This window comes from Rattus rattus, chromosome 10, assembly GCF_011064425.1.
Source record: "Rattus rattus isolate New Zealand chromosome 10, Rrattus_CSIRO_v1, whole genome shotgun sequence".
Taxonomy (NCBI): Eukaryota; Metazoa; Chordata; class Mammalia; order Rodentia; family Muridae; genus Rattus; species Rattus rattus.
In genome coordinates this window covers 61,534,093-61,554,227 of record NC_046163.1, presented here as the reverse complement: position 1 = coordinate 61,554,227, position 20,135 = coordinate 61,534,093, and the positions used below count along the sequence as shown (strand labels likewise).

Sequence of the window (20,135 nt, the reverse complement as noted above, 5' to 3'; positions counted from 1 at the left end):
GTCACGTGACGTCTGCTCTCCTCTGGTCGCACTTCCGGCCGCTCTAGCCCAGTTATCTTGGTGCTACTGGGCTCCTTCCTTGTCTCGCTGGCGGACTCCGTCCCACCTTCCCTTTCCTTCAGCAGGAAGAGTGGCCTTACGGACTCTGAGGTCTCCGGTAAGCTTGTCAGAAAGCGTGTGAGTTTGAGATCTCCCTCCCCTCTGGTCCCTGAACTTCAGTGGAAGGTCATCCCCTTCCCTACCATCACCCTTGGATGGTAGTCAGTGGAAGAATCGATGGTGTTAGCCTCTAGATCGGCCGACTCTCCTAGCCCGGCGTCGGCTTTGGTTGCTGCTAGAGGGCTTATTACATGCGGAACAGTGGCAGTCATCTGCTTGTCCTCCCGAGGTTGACAGGGTCGGAGTGCCACCCTAAGACCTGATCGCGATCCTGGAGGCCGGTCGTGGGGTCGCGGCCGGCTGACTTAGTAGGACACAGGGAGGAAGAGGCCTGACCGTAAACAGGAAGTGGGCACGGGCAATATCTAGGTGACAGGTAGGCTCTGGGGGCATCCGGGAGCTCCCGAGGGTGGAGGAGCTGTCAGCCGGGCCGATAGTCTTGTGGAGATCTGGCAGGTGACATTCTGGATTCCGGGTTGTACTTGGGGCTCTGCAGGCTCCTGAGGATGGGTGTGTCTGTCGTTCTTCAATCCCCACCCTTAGCTTTCTTGAAACCCAAGGAGTGCCGGGTCATCTGAGCGTTTGAGGGATGGAGCAGTGTACTGTCATTAAAAGAAACAGTCGCGGAAATTTTGTTTTCACAAATTTCCCTAGAGTAGGGTAGGCTCACCCAGTGCCGCATTTGTGTAAATTTTGAAGGTGGTTTGTATAGATGCAGTTTTGGTGATATGAAATGGTTTGAGTCCTAAGTGAATCTACCCAGGCTCTCACTGAGTATACAATACATTCTCTGTTCATTAAATACCTAGTGCTTCCCCAAACCAGTTTTGCTATGAGTAAGCCTAACACAGTGACACATAATGTAGATATTGGAACACTGTACCCATCCATCCCCACACTTTCCCCAGTAATAAACGCTGATTGGAAAGCCGTGCAATGCCTTTAAATAGCATGTGCCTTATTAGAATTGCTTTGGCATTTCTTCTGGAATCTAATGAGACGTGTCAGGCTTTGGTTTGGAGCCTTCCTGTGTCTACTTACCCAGGAACTTTCAGGGAAATACACACACACACACACACACACACACACACACACACACACACACACACACATCACTGTTTTTTCCTTTGTGCTACAGTTTTTTAAGTTGGCATTTCATTGCATTCACAATGGAAACTACTGATCAATTTACATTTTATTATAAAAAATAAAAAAATACCCTTGGCAATTTTATACCCAACCCATTTATTAGAGAACAGAAGTTTTCCACCAAGGTCCTTTGGTACCAGCAATATGTGGAAAATAAAATGAATATAAAAACCTATTTACTTTCAAGTAGGCAGTGGTAATGAAGGGATCCATTGGACTCTGTTAAGGAAACAGGACTCATCTGGCCCTGTACCTTCCTGCTTGCAGCCATCTAACCAGAGTCTCTGCTTCCCAGAGGTGTAGTCAGGAGCCCGAAGGGTCAGCATCGCAGGCTCTCCCCAAGACCAGTGAACACATACCAGACTCACACCTGCAGATGGCTTTTGCTTAATGAGGATTAACGTTTAAATACCATTGCCCTTCCGTATCTTATCGCTGAAGTTATTATAAACAAAATTTTTAGTTTTCTTATACAGGCATATTCTAAGTGTAGACTGTAAGACAAACTTTATTTGTTGTGTATTATATTTATAGACATGTTTTATGTATAATGGCTTATGCATAAAATGTATGTATTTGTAAAATAGCCAGTCATTACTATGTTCTTTTCTATTTAATGTTTCTTCGTCGACTTCTATGTCTTTCGTGGTTGTAGAGCACATCACGTGAAGATGACCCACTGGTTTCATAGGAACCCATTAAAAGCTACAGCTCCTGTGTCCTTCAACTACTATGGCATGATCACTGGGCCTCCTGCTTCAAAGATTTGCAAGTAAGTGTCGGTGCAACCTAGGAAGCGTTGGTCGAGCAATGAATCAAGGTCCTTTTTAAAGTTCCATGGTAGAGAAATGTGTACTGTACATTCCTAACGGTAGCTTAAAGTCATTTTGCATTTTATCATTAACAAACGAAGGTCAAATCGTGGGTTATTTAAGTTTTGCCTAATTTAGGCCACATGCTTAATTTTAGATCAGTAAGTGAACTCCAGAAGGGCTAAAGCAGTAATAATCAAAGTCAAACTCAATATTTCAACAGATCCATAAGATAGGATATGAGTCTCGGTAATGGGCCAGACAGTAAATGATTTGTGTTCCTAGCAGGGAGAGAGTCCCGTGATTTGGAATAGGCTTCAAAGTGGTGGTAGAGGAGAAAGGACTTGAGCTGAGGTTCAGATAATTGTTCAACTTAGATGTGTGTGTGTGTGTGTGTGTGTGTGTGTGTGTGTGTGTGTGTGTGTGTGTTCCATCACCCACAGCTCAACATGCAGGAAGTTAAATTCATTTTAAAATGGTTCAAGTTGATGGAAGCACGCCTTTAAAATATGTGATTTAGGCATAGGCATGAGACCTGAGTTTGGATCCCTAACATTCACATAAAAAAATTGGACAAGATGCATAACTCTGAACCAAGGCACTGGGGGATGAGGGGATTGTGGAGACAGGCAGAGCCAGGAGCTCCCTGGCTAGCAAGTTTAGCCAAAACAGCAAGTTCTAGGTTCAGCGGGAGACCCAGACATCCAGCCCCTGGCTTTCACACTGCCCATGCATTATTCACACATGTGCATTTGTGCACGAGCACTGCCTTGTGTTTAGGATGAGCACATGTGCAAATGGCTTTGAAAACACTCAGTATAAAATGCTAAACGTCCTGTGTGTTTACGATTTAAATTGGTCTGCAGCTCCTCACACCTGTTTTAAATGTCTTACCTTAGTGCTGTCTAATGGGATTTCTGGAGCTCACTGCTTCCTGGGTTATATGTGGATGTACATTAGAGATGGTGTAGATTGTTCTAGGAGAGGAAGTCATTGAACATGTGAGAATAGAGATCTCAACAGTGAAAATCATTGAACATGTGAGAATAGAGATCTCAACAGTGAAAATCAGAAGGCCAAAGACCGGCAATTTGTAGATGAGAGAAAACTGGAGACATAGAGAAGAAATGTTAACCGGGAGGAGCATCTTGAAACTAGAGCACTGGCCGTGACCATAGGGTAAAGGAATTGCAAGAAGGAAAGGTGGATGTGCCACACCTTTTGTTACAGTGAAGAATAGTGTGTAGAGGGCAACTCAGGTATTTTAAACTCATGGGCATAAGGTTTTGCCTCTTCTGGGTATATATATTCTTACGGTATTGCCAAATTTAGAAATTAAAAATACTTATTAAATTAATAATTAATTAATTTTAATTAAAAGAGCATTAAATTTCTGTTTTCCCCAAACTGTTGGCTAGACAACGAAGAAGGAATATTAAGTGCACTCAGTTGTTTGTGTTGATAGATTCAGGTCTCCAGTAGACTGCGTGACTGAAACCTGCCTGGCTCTGCAGCCAAGGCTCCATCTTGCACCTTTGAAGCACTGGGATTCCAGGTGGTGTTGGCATGCCTAGTCAGCTTTCAAACTTGCTGTATATTTCTATTGCACAATTTAGTTCTATTGCACAATTGGCATTGTACCTTTAATTAGACTGAGTTTGTTTTTTAATAACCTCTGAATCAGTTGTTACTAGAAACTTCATTTATCTTTAACAAGTTAGCAATGGATCTGTGGGTATTGTTCTAATGCTCTTACGTTGTAGCCTCTGGGCTGTTTTTACGTAGTCTTGGAAACATGACTTACTTACTTTACTTTGTTGATGTAAGTGATTTGAGATCCGCCAGGACTCGGCTCCTCGAATTGTTCACTGATTTGAGCTGTAATCCAGAAACGATGAAGAATGCCGCAGACCTGTATTTCTCTCTTTTACAAGGTTGGTCACCACTATAAACTTGAGCGTTTTAAAAACCAACCGTGAGGAATAGACGCTTAACTTTTCAGATTCGGACAGATTAATCTCCCAGGATATTTTGGAATGCATGGGTCTCAGAATTGTGGTGGTGGTACATGGTCTTTCTAATATTCTGAAAACTGGATATGTACACATTTTATATTCTATTACCAGGAGAATGTATAAAATGTAAAAGGGAAAATGGTACCAGAAGTGTCATTCCGACACCTGTAAAAGTAATTGCATGAATATGTTTTGAGGGTGGAGGGGGAATGGTTCAAGACAGGAGTTCTCTGTGTAGCCTTGGCTGTTCAGGAATTTGCTTTCTGTCCTGGCTGGCCTTGAACTCACAGAGATCCCTGCCTCTGCCTCCCAAGTCCACATGCTAGGAGTGACAGTGTTTTAACCAGAACACATAATATTTGTTCCACCCTAAAATATGCTGCATCTTTTTATAGGTTTCATAAATTCAGTGGGTGACTCCACCCAGGAAAGCAAATTACGATACATTCAGAATTTCAAGTGGACTGATACATTACAAGGACACGTTCCGAGGTGAGCAGGACTGCTGATGCACTAAATCCAAGGCTGATTTTATCTATTTAGCTAGTGTATTTGAAGGGGAAAAATAGAAGACTGACAGATATTTTCACTTGCTGGGACACTAATTAAAACATTGACTTAAACTAAAATATGTACTATTAAATTTAAAAGTCTTTCTACTAAACAAACATCTATTTTTGAGATAGCATGAATTTTAACTTTAAACTCCTTTAATAGCACCCAGTTTGTAATCCAAAACTGGCATCATTTTTCTCCCTTTTCAAGCCGTATCTCTACTCTTAAAACTTCTCTTCACAGCTTTTCCACTACGCAACCATTATGAATCCATCATTGTGCTGTTAACCTTTAATTTTAAAAACAGAATGGGATTGTTAAAATGTCAGTAGATCTTTGTTTAATTAAATCTGGAAAGGGAGCTGCCGAGATGGCTCAGTATTTAAAGGTGCTGGCTGCCAAACCTGACAAACTGAGTTCAATTCCCAGAACCTCATGAAGGAGGAGAGAACCAGCTCTCATAATTTGCCTTTTAACTTCCACACGTCTTGTGGCTCATGTAAAACACAACTAAATAAGTACGTAGATAAATAAATGTGAAGGGATAAAGTAAAAACAACAGAAAGGAAGGGATTGGAGACCACAAGTCCCAAGCTCCCACTGTAGAAGGATGGACACTGCGTTCCTACGTGCTGGACGCAATGCAGGTCTGACAGGCACATCTACGTGACTAGATTCTGATGTAAAGAGGAAAGGACCCTGAGGAACACAGTGAGGAAACGCAGGCTGGATAAGGGATGTAATGTCAGGGATGAAGACCTTGTAAGACATCGTCTGTGCTTACCTTCTTCTGTCCTTGGACATGTTATGTGGATTTTAGCAGTGTTCAGGACCGATGTTCTCCGGGACCTTTTCTGTGTTTCTCTACGTAATCAGTCTGCTTTTCATCCAGAGTTAAGGATTCTGAACAGGGAATTTGAACAGGCCATAAAATGGCTTGAAATAAATAAATTTAACGCTTTCCCAACATCATCCCAAATATCGATTCCATGTTACTCTGGGTTGTTTTTTTTTTTTTTTGTTCAGTTGTTTTGTTTTGTTTTGTTTTTTGTATTTTGTTGTGTTTTTGTTTGGTGGTGGCATTTGTTTGGTTTTTTGTTTGTTTCTTGATTTTTTTTCAGCATTTCATGAGATAGTGAGGTGATTAAGCTAAGTATGGTGGCACATGCTAGTAAACTGAGCACTGGGGAAGCCTGAGGCAGGAGGATAATGATCTAGAAGCCAACCAACCTGAGCAACATAGCAAGTCCTTGTCTTAAAAAATATATATATTTAAAAAGAAGTAATGTAACCTTAAGTAGTATCCAATACTCAGTATATATGAACTGTAGACTTGATTACTTGACACGTAGAAATTATTCCAAATGTCTTTGTGCCAAGACAGTCTCACTCTAGTTTAGTACCCTCAGATTTGTCCTGTAGCTCAGGCTGGCTTGGACTCAGGTCAGTCCTTCTGACTACGTCTCCAGAGTGCTAGGGTGAGCACCACACCCAGTGGAAAAATAAACTTTTATAATACGTGGTATCCTAGGGTTTTAGTGCTGTGAAGTGATACCATGACCATGGCAACTCTTAATTGGGGCTGGCTTACAGTGTCAGAGGTTTAGTCTGTCATTCAGGCAGACATGATGCTAGAGAAGGAGATGGGAGTTTTACATCGTAATCCACAGGTAGCAGAAGGGGCCTGTCAAAGCCTGCCCCACAGTGATGCACTTCCTCCAACCTTATCACTCCTCCTCATAGTGCTACCTCTGTGACCAAGCATTCAAACACAAGAGTCTGGGGGGCCATACGTATTCAAACCACCACAGACAGTCATACTATTTAGATGGTAGAGTGTTCTAAAACAAGGTTGTAGCTTAATAGTAGAACACTTATCTAGCATGTAAAGCTCTAGATTTGATCCTCAGAAACACACACACAAGAAAAGATAGTTATTCATAAGTCATCATATAAATTAGCAAAACCGAGGCCAGTGAGATGGTACATTGAGGGAGGGTGGTTGACGGCAAGCCTGCTGACGGAGCTTGCTCCCCAAGACCAACATGGTAGAGAGAACCAATTATTGCAAGTTGTCCTCCCATGACCACACATGCTCATGGTGTGGACACACACACACACACACACACACACACACACACACACACACACATGTATGTTTTGGATTCCATCCTAAGCTTTCTGACTTTTGAGGATGAGTCTCAGAATAAATAGTTGTTCATACTTGTGCTGGTTAATCTTTTGTCAGCTCGGTGCAAACTAGGGAACTCAGGTTGGCCCGTGGGGCATTTCCTTGATGAATGATTCGTGTGAAGAGTCTCCAGCCCACTCTGGGTGTTACCACCCTAGGCAGGTAGTCTTGGGTTATGTAAAGAAACCAAGCAAGCCACGGAGAGCAGACTGGTAGGCAGTGTTCCACCATGACCCGTGCTTCAGTTTCTGCCTCCAGCTTTCTGCCCTGAGTTTCTCTTCTGACGTCATGTTATACTACAAGCTATAAGAAGAAATAACCCCTTTTCCCCTCGTTGTTTTTGGTTGTTTGTTTGATTGATTGGTTGGTTGGTTAGTTTGTTGGTTGATTGGTTGGTTGGTTAGTTTGTTGGTTGATTGGTTGGTTGGTTAGTTGGTTGGTGTGCATGCATATTTTAGCAAATAGAAAGCAAATGAAGACAATGCCGGACAACCAAACAACAAACCAACAAAAATGGGACTGGAACACATGATACAGATAACTGGCTTCAAACTCATAGTAATTCACCTGCCTCTGCTTCCCACGAGCTTCTGTCTTCATAATTTTTTTAAAATTCCTGCATTTTCATTATTAGGTGTATGTGTGGCCATGTGTGCATGTGTATGTGCCTGCATGTCAGAGCATGTGTGAAATGTAAAGAATGACATGTGGGTTCCCAGGGCCTGAACTCAGGCCGTCAGACTTGGCAGCAAGGCCTTTATCTACTTACTCTCCCAGGGAGCTGTGTGTAGCAGTGTCACAGAATTTACAGAACCTAATGATTCCATTTGTAATTCCAGTGCCCAGCAGGATGCTGTTTTCGAACTGATTTCCATGGGATTTAATGTAGCGCTGTGGTATACAAAATATGCTTCAAGATTGGCTGGAAAAGAAAAGTAAGTTAGAAAGCAAAGGTCACGTGTCTATATTGTTTTTTAAATAATACCAAATTTAAGCCTCAGCATCTATGAGGAGGTCGCATTTGAAGTCAGCAGAAGAATCATTGTTTCATACTTACGTGCTGCAGCCGTGCAGCTCAGTCTTCGTTTTGTAGATTTTTATTTATTGTTATTGGGGTAGGAGAGTGGCACACATGCCAAGGTGCATGTGGAGGTCAGAGGTGATCTCTGTGGAGCGTGTTCTCTCCCCTCACCTGTACGTGGGCTCCATAGATCCACCCCAGGTTGGCAGCTTGTGCAGCAAGCTCATAACCTCTGTACTCTGTGACAAAACGTTCTTAACCTTGTCACATGGTAGACCTAAGAAGTAATTTTTAAAATGTGAATATTTGACTATATTTAATATCTATAAACAAAGCCAGGCATGTTTCCAGATGCCTTTAATCCCAGCCCCAAGGAGGCAGAGGAAGATGGATCTCTGAGATTGAGGCCAGCCTTGTATACAGATAAGTTCCAGGACAGCCAAGGCTACACAGAGAAACCCTGTCTTGAAAAACCAAACCAAAGAAACAAATAAAATATATAACTACTGCAAATAATAATCAAAGATTAAAAACAATAACAAATTAGTTAACAACATCACAGTTCATTGTAAGTTGTCCAGTTTCAAATGTGTAGTCTCAAATTCCATCAAGTCAGATGAAGTAAAGGACGGGAACAGACAATCCATAAAGCACATGTGGAGGCTCAGAAGGCTGAAGAGCGGGACACTAGAGGCACTGGGGTAGCTCATGGCAAAGGTCCCTGCCACCCGACAACACAAGCCCCAGTGTGACTCAGAACCCACGAAGATGCAAGGGGAGAGCCGAGCCCACAGACTTGTCCTGGAAGCCCCAGTCGTGCACACAGGGGAAACCACCTTATTTTCTTGAGAGTAGTAAAATTAAGTGAGACAACTGTTGAAGTAACTAACAGGGATACAGAATTAGGAAACTGGCAAATTAGTTGTGATTCATCCATCCGTAATAATACTCAGCCATTTAAAAATGAATCACGTTTGCTGATGTAAATGATACAAATGACCAGACTCGTGTCTGAAGCTACATGTGTGTTAAGTTCACAATAGTTTGTATTCGTTTATGACAGAGCAATCTGGAAAGAAAATAAGATCGTTTAGCATTTATTTCTAGGCAAGGTTTCTATTCATCTGCAGGGTCTTGGGATGTCTCACGTGACTTATTTTTTTAATGTTAAATTAGGTTTTTTTTCTTTTTAAGTAAGAAAACTAATAATAAACACAAACACCTAATTTGTTTTTCTGATGCGTTTAAATTTTGTGTCCCTCTGTGGGTGTGTGCACATCCATGCGGAGGCGAGAGGCATTGGGCCACCCTGGAGCTAGAGTCCAAGGAAAGCCGTCTGACATGGGTGCTGGGAACTGAACTCCAGTCTCCTGCAAGAGCAGTCAGTGCTGTTAGCCACTGGGCCCTCTCTCCAGCCAGTGTTCTGATAATGAATTGGCTTTTGGTTCCAGAAATAAGATTCATCCTCTGACTAACTCAACTACTGTCTTAAAGCATAACAGAAGATGAAGCAAAAGAAGTTCACCGAAGCCTAAAAATTGCAGCTGGGATTTTTAAACATTTAAAGGTAACGTGGGTGTGGGAGTGCAGCATTGACTCGAACTATGTGGAGGGATTAGTAACTCCACTGTGTCGCAGGAGGCAGTGCAGTCCCTCCAGGGACCGCAGGGAGTCGGTTCAAGAGCAGACTGCCCCTTTCACATCTCCATAGCAGAGTCTAGACTCACAAGTGTCTTTTCTGAAATGGGGGTCTCTGCATGTAAGCTGTGCACATCCTGAACACTGAGTCATCGCTTGTCAGCATGGTGTAGTGCCCATGAGTACGTGTTCTGCTGTGTTGTCTGAGGAAATGTCTGTGCAGACCCAGCACAGATGCAGTCCTAGGTGGCCATGGGCAGAGTGGAGTGCTCGTGTCTGAGCTAAGTGCACGTTGTATATTAACTGCCTTATAGGAGAGCTACAGCCAAAGGCTGAGTGTTAGTTAGTAGCTCGCTGCTGACTCATACCAAGACATTTCAAGTTGTAATAGTCTGCTTCCTTTTCTGTCTCTTCACCCGGGGCGAAACAAAACAGATAAATTAGTGTCCGTCCTGTCGCACATTGCTCTGGGCAGTTGCCAGGAGCAGTGACAACCCCACAGAACCGACTCTGAGGTTGCACTCCAGCTCTCTCCCTGGCCAGCCAGTCATTGCATGCTGTTTGTGTCAGATGGCTTGAAGATGGCATGGGGCTCCGAGGAAACAATGTGTCTTCTTTTTTTTTTTTTTTTTTTTTTGGTTTTTTTTTTCGGAGCTGGGGATCGAACCCAGGGCCTTGCGCTTCCTTGGCAAGCGCTCTACCACTGAGCTAAATCCCCAACCCCAACAATGTGTCTTCTTGTGAGACTGCCCTTCTGATTCTTCTGATTACAACTGCTGGCCACTGAGGGCCCCTGGGAGCCAGCTTTCGGTATCTTTCCACCCTGAATTAGATGTAGAATTTGGAGAATTCTCTTCCCATCATCAGATCTCACTGTGAATGAACAGTTAGTTCACAGTGCCGAAGAGACCTTCAGTTACTATTGCAGCTGAGGGCTTTCTAAGATAAAGGCGCTTTGCATTACACTGCATTGGCAAAGGAATCTACCCATTACCTACAATTTGCTGTTGGCTTTCTTATGACGTTCACTTTGAACGCTCAGGACCACACCACGCCTGTGCGCATGGCTGCTGCTCGCTCTGTCCACTTAGGTTCCCAGTGAGTCTGTGATTTGAATGTTCTCTAAGTTGTATCTTCTCACCTTTGACAACAGTGTTCTTGTTGTTCTCTCTAGGAAAGTCATATTCCCAAACTTCTGACACCAGCAGAAAAGGGGCGGGATTTAGAGGCTCGACTCATCGATGCGTACGTCATCCAGTGCCAGGCCGAGGCTCAGGAAGGTATCCTAAATACTGTAAGGTGGTTTCAGTTTGTTTGTTTGTTTGTTTTTAGGAATATTTATATTGGTTTTTAATCCTCAGATTAAGTTTCAGGTTTTAAAAATTGGTTGTGAGGGTTCTTATCTTTAACATTCCCTTTGCCGTCAGCAGGCGAGTTCCTTCTAGCCAATGCTCCTTAAAGGCTTTTGATCTTATACCTTTTTTGACAGCATTAATGGTAATCTCTTGATTTTCATTCTTTAAGATTTATTTTAGGCATGTGCATGTGTGTGCACTCGTGTGTAGGGATCTGTTATGTATGCAGGGGCCTTGTGTGGGGGTCAGAAGAGCACACCAGATTCCCTGAAGCTTTCCACAATGCACGTTGGGAACTGAACTTGGTTCTTCTGAAAGAGCACAATGTGTTCCTAACCAGGAGCCGTTGGTCTGGCCCAGACACCGATGCTTTAATTCATCTTTCCTCCTGCTTTGTGCTTACTGTCTTTCTTCTTCCACTTTTACCTTACATTGAAGTCGTCATCGTTCAGTTGTAGAAAACAGGAAAGTAACTTCCCAAGCTTTTTTCTCTGTTTCAAAATGGACTGCCTTCTTTCCGTTGTGCTATTTTATAGTACTGTGGCTAATAATTGGCTAGTTATTTAGAGATACTCAAAATCAGTGTCTTCATTTTGTCTTCATTTTCACACTAAAACTTATTTTTAGAAAACCTATGAAAATTTGGAAAAAGGTCCCCAGGCTGTCTGTGCTGTTAGGAATGAACTCCCCTAGGCAGATGTGGCCTCAGAGAGTGATGACTGTGTGTTGGTTACAGTGACCATCGCCCGAGCAATCGAGCTGAAGCACGCTCCGGGGCTGATTGCGGCGCTCGCATACGAAACGGCCAGCTTCTACCAGAAAGCAGGTGAGCTCGCCGCATTGTCACTCTCTTAGATTTTCACGTTCGTTTGATTTTTGCTAAAAAGGAAGGAAAAGATTCTCATATTTTCCATTACAACACTAGAATAAAGTCTTTGGGCTTTTTTAAAATAAGAGACCAGGCCTGGTGGCCCAGCTACTCATGCAGGAGGATTGTACCAAGGCCTGTCTGGGCTATAGAGTAAGATCAAGGATGACCTGGACAATTTGTCTCAAGAAAAGGGAGCCAGCTCTGTGGAAAGTGCTTGCCATACAAGCACTGGGACCTAAGTCCAGTCACTGGGACATAGAAAAGCCAAGTGCAGTGGCATGTGTCGTGGTCTCAGCACTGAGGAGAAGGGGCCACACGGCATCCCTGTGGCTTGCTAACCAGCCAGCCTCACTTCATCTGTAAGTTCCAGCTAGAAGTGAAGAGAGCTCGTCCTAACACAAGACAAATAGCTTCCAAATTAGGCACACGCACAGGCATGCGCCTCTCAGACACAGATGTGCACTTGTACCTGTGAATTAATCGATATAAGTTAAATATGAAGAGCTCGAAATACAGGTAGGAGTAGAGCGCTGTGTCAGTTCCCAGAGCTTCACAGATCACGTGTTAGATGACTCCTAATGGACTTTTCCACCAGTTATGTCCAGTCATAGGTAGCCTTTGGTTTTTATGGTCTTTATAACTATCTTAATGTACGTATATATGTATGTATATATTTAGTTAGTTACTTAGTTTGTTAGTTTTTTTTTTTTTTTTTTTTTTGTTTTTTAGTTTTTAAGACTGGGTCTTCCTGTGTGGTCCTGGCTGTCCTAGAACTTACCAAGTAGACCAAACTGGCCACAAACTCCAAAATTCCACATGCCTCTGCCTTCCAAGTACTGAGACTAGAGGCCTGTGGCACTCACCCAGATCTTTATAACTGTGTCATAATGCGTAATGTTACTTAGATTAAATGGCGACAGTGAAGTGATTGTCACCACCTGTAAGCTGACTATGGCATGTGGAAGGTGGGAACAGACTTGGCTCCTGTGAGGTAGGAAACACACTTGGGTCTGTTTGGAGGCAGGCTGCTGGTTCAGTTGCTGAGCAGACTAGAATAGATTCACAGTCTGAGAGAGGAGTCAGGTCACGATGCAGGACACGCCATCAGTCATGTAAAGAACGGAACAGTGTGGACGTGTTAGTGAAGGGTTGCAAGAGGAAGGTAGCTTTTTAGTCTCATTTCAAAACAAACTGAGTGTGATTTGATTGGATCCTAATTCTGAAAGAAAATTCCCAAGCTCACACATGGGCTCGCTATGTGATGGACTAGGCTGGCTCAGTGTTTACCGGCTTTGGAGGATATGAAGAAAGGTTTGGCCGGTATAATGAAGTTGAATCTAAGGAAGACAGAAAGTGTTTGGATTACGTGAGCACATGTGGACATGGGAGTGAGTGAGTGTGTATTTTTCATGCAAGGTTCAGTAGTGGTTGAATGAATATGAGTTGTTTCTGGCAGGCAAATAAATAGACTGCTATGTGCCTGCCTATATTGTATACAATCTTAAAGTTATAAAATAAATATTTGCGTTGAAATTCTTAGTTCTGTCACATTTTATCATTACCTTAAAGCTATATTAGCCATCAAGTTAAAGAGGTATTTAAATTGTTCAAATATGCAATTATGGGGAAATAAGTCATGTTAAGTATTTAGTGTTTTGTTTTGTTTTTTAATGTATGAAAGCTTGAGTTTAGACAGCATTCTGCTTTTAGCACCAGAACACAGGAGCTAAGCAGTGCTCCAGTGAAACAGGGTGAAATGATACTTTGCTTTTTAAAATGTAACTTTAGATCATACTTTGTCCAGTTTGGAGCCTGCACACTCTGCTAAGTGGAGAAAATACCTTCACCTGAAGATGTGCTTCTACACGGCTTATGTAAGTGCCACTGACGAACCCGGCACACAGGGAGCCCTGCAGACAGGGAGCACACTCTCCACAGTAGCCCTGCAGACAGGGAGCACACTCTCCACAGTAGCCCTGCAGACAGGGAGCACACTCTCCACAGTAGCCCTGCAGACAGGGAGCCCTGCACACAGGGAGCGCACTCTCTCCAGCCCCTTCTCACCTCACCACTAATCCTTAGCAACCCACCAGTGACGGGCAGCTCTCAGTGAATGTTCACTGGCAGTAGTGGGTGGAAGGAAATGGTAGAGTTGTAGAGCTGGAATTGCTATATCTAAAACAAAGGCTGGAGACTAGAGAATTCTCTCAGTTTTACCCTGTCTATTTGGAAGGACAGCCACAAACTCTCCTCTTAATGGCCGAAAGATAGCTCAGTAGGTGAAGTACTTACAAAGCAAATGTGAAGACCCGAGTTCAGATCCCCTGAAGCCATGTTAAGCTGGTGACATCTATATTCCCAGCAGCCTACTAGGCACAGAAACCAGCAGCTAGCCTTGCATACCTCACAGCAAACAACAGGACACCCTGCCTCAGACAGGGGAAGGTGAGGGCAGGGACTGACCTCCAATGCCCTGCTGCATTCAGACCCCCTCTATCCTCACACTGATTCTGTCGTTGGTTTTTTATTTTAATCTTTGGGTAAATACCATGCAGTGTATATCACCTCGGTGAAAACCACCAGTATGTGCTTTTAGAAGTTCCTCACCAGTTAATTAAACCACCAAACTTGTTCCAAGATTGTTAACATGAGAGAGGCAGTTAAAACCTTTTTCAGAGTTGAGTATTTTTATCCCTTACACGTCATAATGTTTTCCAACTTAGTGCTGCCCAACGCCATGTGTCTGCACCAACAGATTGTAAACACTAGACTTTCAGGGTGTGCATTTTTCTTAAAACCTGTGCCCTAGTATTTGAAGGTGAGGCTGAAGGGTTCTGAACACAGTCTGAATTCCAGCAGACTCTGCTGCAGGTCACACACACACACACACACACACACACACAGCCTTCTCCCTTTACATATGCATAACCAATAATTTACTCTTTTATTTACCTCTGTCCTAATTTTTAGAAGAAGCTTCAGCCAGCTGGTTTTACTCTTGGAACATGATTAGAAATCCACTTTGCCTCAGGGCTGGACCTAGTTCTACCTTTTGTTGGGACAGAGGTGTGGGGTGGGGCTTACCTCAAGTAAATGATACAAAGAATTACATCAATAACCAAGCGCTGACTGACAATGCCTACCTGACATGTAGGTATGATGACAGAACATATGAAAACATGTTTCTTTTACCAGGCGTACTGCTACCACGGCCAGACTCTGTTGGCGAGCGATAAATGTGGAGAAGCAATCAGGTCTCTCCAAGAAGCAGAAAAATGTAAGTTTGGCTTTTAGAATTAGAATTTTAACTCCCTTTTAAGAAAAGAAAATCTGGGGTTGGGGATTTAGCTCAGTGGTAGAGCGCTTGCCTAGGAAGCGCAAGGCCCTGGGTTCGGTCCCCAGCTCCGAAAAAAAAAAAAAAAAGAACAAAAAAAAAAAAAAGAAAAGAAAATCTTTCATTCTAAAGGGAATGAGTAGATTCTGGCTGAGTTCTTGAAAGGAAATGGGCAAGATGGAGGAGAACAAATCTTAGCCTGGAGAAAATGCCGCCTTCCGACGGTGTTGGCATTCGTCGCTTTCGTAGTGTGTGAGAACAGCGGGAGTTACGTCGCTGACTTAAAGCCTTTAGTAGTCACAAGCAGGACATAGGACTCTGAGACTGTTGTCCTCTCTGCAGTGTACGCAGAGGCAGAAGCCCTGTGCAAAGAGTACGGGGAGACCAAAGGGCCAGGGCCAACGGCCAAGCCATCGGGACACTTGTTCTTTCGGAAGCTCGGAAGCCTCGTGAAGAACACCCTGGACAAGTGTCAGAGGGAAAATGGCTTCATGTGAGTATTGCTCATGGCTCAACTCCAGTACCACACGGCCACAGTTGTTAAAGTAGTAACAGCTTAATGTAGTTCTTTAGTCCCAAGATGTGTCTTAAATTTTGTTTAAATTTACTATTAATTTCCTTTTTAAATTGGTAATAAAATTGTTTGTGAGGTCTTTATTCTACATATGATGATGTCATAAAAATAGGTTTTAAAATTTAAATGTGAATTGTTAACATAAAGTGTATTTGATCAGGACACTCCCATAAAGGCTTCACTTTCTTTTAACTTTGTTTCCATGTTACTTATGTGTGCAGGGTGTGCGTGCAATGTAAGTGTAGTATGTGTTTGTTGGGGGGTGTCATGCTTTGAATATGATTGGCCCAGGGAGTGGCACTGTTTGGAGGTGTGGCCTTGTTGGAGTGGGTGTGTCACTGTGGGTGTGAGCTTTAAGACTCTCACCCTAGCTGCCTGGAAGTCAGTCTTCCACTAGCAGCCTTCAGATGAAGATGTAGAGCTCTCAGCTCCTTCTGCACCATGCCTGCCTGGATGCTATCATGCTCCCACCTTGATGATAATGGACTGAACCTCTGAACCTGTAAGCCAGCCCCAGGTAAATGTTGTTCTATAAGAGTTGTCTTGTTCATGGTATCTGTTCAGCAATAAAACCCTAACTAAGACAGTGTGTGTGTGTGTGTGTGTGTGTGTGTGTGTGTGTGTGTGTGTGTGTGTGTGTTTTCAACTTCTTTTGCATATTTCTCTCACTTTGACTTGAGTTAACTATAAAGCAGGAAATTTTAATTTTCTCTTAATTCTTCCTGGTCTTTTCAGAGACAAGGACTATGACTGTGTAAATCAGTGTGCAAACTGTATTTCAGTGCCTTTCCTCCTGTCTCTTTTTATTCTTCCTGAATTAGGTCACACTGAACTTTTCACTTGTCTGGTTCAGTGTTTAATCACTTCCCTTGAAAATACACAGAGCCGCTAAGTCCAGGCCCATGGCCCCTCTTTCTATCCTTGGAAGCTCTGTTGCACTGGGCTGTGTGTGGCAGGGCTTCCTCACTTTATCAGCTGCCCACGTGACTGTGCCTCAGGGCAGAGAATTGTCAAACTCACTGTAGGCCTTAAGCATATTAGGTTCTCAAGTATTTGCTGAATAATGAATAAACCACTATTTAAATTGTTTTTTGCAGTTACTTTCAAAAAATTCCAACAGAAGCCCCACAACTGGAACTGAAAGCGAACTATGGGCTGGTAGAGCCTGTGCCTTTCGAATTTCCTCCTATGAGTGCTCTCTGGACATCAGAAGCCTTGGCTGCATTTGATCTCACCAAGAGACCCAAGGATGACAGTGTATGAGAACAGGTTTTTCCTTACAGTCATAGAATGTAGAGGAGAAGAATATAGAGCCGGCATTGTGGTCTTTGTCTACTTGAGCAGGTCTATGCGTTTGTCTAATCCTCAGTGAGCTTACGATGGTGTACATTGCTCTCAGGTAACCCTGTGCCATCAGCATCCTCTGTAATACTATACAGTGTATACTATACAGTGTATACAGTGTATACTATACTATACAGTATTATAATAATACAATAATCCGGTGTAATTACTCACATTGTTTTCAACAGTGTTTTGTTGTCACGACTGTCAGTGCTCTCCCTAAAAGAGCGTGGGGAAAAGGCCCCGTGCTGATGTTGCTATAGCAATGCTCCTTTGACCCTGGGCATTTGAAGATTGGATTTAACTCCAGCTCTCCGTTAGTCATCCAGGAGTAAAGCAGACGCTTTTGCGCTCACTTAGACCTAAGCACCAGTGGTGCGCTCAATAGATGGTGGCTCCCATGGGAAGGGTTATGTTTAGTTACCAAAGGACTAGGTATCTGTGACAGAAAGAGTAGGAATTGGTTTACAGCCCCAGTAGTCCCTTGAAATTGCATATGTCATGCAGTTACCTCCCCATAAACTGCTCCTTAAAATAGCCGTCTTTGCTCCCCCACCCCGAAGCCTCTAAAATAGAACCTGTAAAGACAGCTTATGCTGTCATAAATTACCTCCACGTGCTAGGGTCCCATCACCGAGCCGTTCCTTCTAGAACAGTTGTAGAGGACCTGCTGGACGTGGAGCATCTGGAATGGGTGCAGCCTCAGCCGCGTCCTTGGATAGAGTGAGCGCCCTTGGAGGTCTGAGGTAGAGCAGATCTTTGTGGGTTTCTCTACTTCATTTGCATATTTACCTTGTTTTCTTTCTCCTTAGATCAAACCCAAACCGGAAGAGGAAGTGAAACCTGTAAAAGAACCAGATATCAAACCTCAGAAAGACACTGGGTGCTCCATCTCCTAAGAATGCCACTCACTTAGAAATCTCTGCTGGTCCGTAAGAGAAACCTCGGGACTTCAGTTCACCTTTTCGATTCCTCTGAAGCCCATTGGATGATTGTCAGCTTCAGAGGGACTTGGCCTTTAGTTTATTTATTCTTGGTTTTTAACATAGAGGCATTTCATGCTTTTGTTTTGGGTTCTGCTTTACAATGAGGACATTTGGAAGGGTTGGTTTTTATGCCTCTAACGAGCATCTATGGGGGTGGGGGGTGGACCTTTTTTGAACTCTAGATAGTAAGTTTCATGTTAATGTTTTTCTACTTTCACAAAAACGTTTATTCTTGCTTGATACCAGAAGAATGCTTTGAAAAGAGATGAGTTCGCCTCTCCTCACCAACTTGTCAGATCTGACTCTAGCTCAGTCTTCTGTTAGGGAAACCGAATCGCAGTTAAATCAGAAAACCTCAGTCCAAATTCTTTCCTTATACTTAACCAGAGTCTGTAATTACTAGGAATCAGTGTCTTCAAGAACGTGTAAGGCTCTTGGAAATCGGCAGTATGGGCCTGTGCCCCAGCCCTGCTTCCCAGCTTAGTGCCATGCTGTTCCTGCCACCCTCGGTACTGAGACAGTGGTTTGTTTTGGTTTTTATTAGCACCTTTTCTAATGGATTTTTTACTTAGGGGTAAAGCTTTGTACTAGCCTTTAGAGTGCTTCTGTGTAGAGAGAGAAAAAGAATGGATGTGTGTTTTAAAGAAGTAAAATGTTGCATGTTGTAAAGAAAGCCTTTGCAAACTCAACCAAGACAGGTTGTCCTGGATCACACTGGTAATTCCTTTGTTAGAAGTGTTTAAGAAAATGCCTTTTGTTACCTGATTTTGGTGTACATTGTGTTTTTAACATGGTTTTCTTCCATATGTATCCTATCAGAATTGTTTGGCATTAGGCCAAAGGCCATAGCAACAGAAGGTTAGGATACAGACACCCAAACTATGATCTTTAAAGTGGGTTGTATCACTTAAAGGACTTGGTTATATCCATAAACTGGGAATGGTGGCTGTGTGATACTTCATCGAGTAACAGATGTGGGTGTGTCCTACTTGGTTACTCTCCTGGGGTGTTAACTTCCTTTTCTAGGTGACAGATTTCTTCACATAGTAGGAATAATAATGTATGAGAGAACTTACTGTGTGCCAGGCCGTGTGTAGGCACACACACAGACCGCTGCACCCCCTTAGCAGCCCTGTGAGAACACATCGGTCTGCATAAAGCACTGAAACAGGAATATGCATCTCGTGATGATCGATCAGATTATGCCTATCAATCAAGATAAATCAATAAATCATATACCATAGTTTATATGCCTTTGAAAAGCTACATATAATCACTAAGGGTTTTTTCTTAATAAGTTAAAATGTTAGTTACAGCCTGCAGTGTCTAACATTTGAGGCTGCAGCTTTCAGAACACTTGGAGTAACTACTGAATGGGCATTGAGCTTTCTTTTGCTGCCTATAGGAAAACAGTACCTTATTAAGTTTTACCCTTCCTATAGTCACTTGTTAAATGGCAGTTACTGACAGAACTTTAACTAGTACTTGCTGCTGCCTGTCTACGCTCTCCCTGCCTAAAGGACCTGTTCCCGTGCACTAATCCTCATTAACCTAGGTAGTCGCAGTGTGGTTTCTGTGGACTAAACTGCCATTCATGAAATGGAAACACATACTGTGTCCAGCGCTTCTGTAAGGGGCAGTAAATGCCGGTGTTAAAACCCATACTTGGCAGTGTTCACATGATCACATGAGCAGTCACAGTTGACTGCAGAAGTAACACCAGAAGCCTATCCCGTAACGTGAGGTTTGGAAGAGGTACCGGGAGTCTGGGGAGGAGCACTGCACGAAGACTGTGGAGAGATGAGACTGGACATTGACGATGCATGTATTTCAGACCAGGCAAGGATAGCTCACATGCTACTTCTGTACAGTGTTTATATGATTTATCTTTTTATTTATGATAATAAATTTTACTTACATAATCACTGGATGTGTATGGCGATATCTGTTAGTAGCAGATTTAGTAGAGTAAACATTCTCTCCTGTAGTTACACTTTAAGTGACATTGGCGTCAGCTCTTTGCTTCCTGAGTTAATCTCCTTGACATATTAGTTTGTGCTTGTGTTTATATTGGTACTTAACCACCTCTCCGTGTGAAAAGCACAGTTTTAATTAGCTCACGGAGCTCATC

At 43.0% G+C, this 20,135-nt stretch overlaps 1 protein-coding gene across 2 annotated transcripts; it reads left to right on the top strand.

Moving 5' to 3' along the window:
• Positions 1 to 29: 29 nt before the first annotated feature.
• Positions 30 to 19,934, top strand: Brox (BRO1 domain and CAAX motif containing). Of its 2 annotated transcripts, XM_032914794.1 has the most exons (13): positions 30 to 157; positions 1,964 to 2,080; positions 3,948 to 4,054; positions 4,531 to 4,627; positions 7,721 to 7,816; positions 9,397 to 9,469; positions 10,715 to 10,820; positions 11,632 to 11,721; positions 13,555 to 13,640; positions 14,962 to 15,043; positions 15,443 to 15,593; positions 16,772 to 16,931; positions 17,831 to 19,934. In XM_032914794.1, exons 2-13 carry the CDS (start codon positions 1,980 to 1,982, stop codon positions 17,915 to 17,917), a joined length of 1,236 nt encoding a protein of 411 aa, XP_032770685.1. In that variant the 5' UTR covers positions 30 to 157; positions 1,964 to 1,979; the 3' UTR covers positions 17,918 to 19,934. The 2 variants fall into 2 exon arrangements, with proteins under 2 accessions (XP_032770685.1, XP_032770684.1); XM_032914793.1 differs by lacking the exons at positions 3,948 to 4,054; positions 4,531 to 4,627.
• The last annotated feature ends 201 nt before the right edge of the window (positions 19,935 to 20,135 follow it).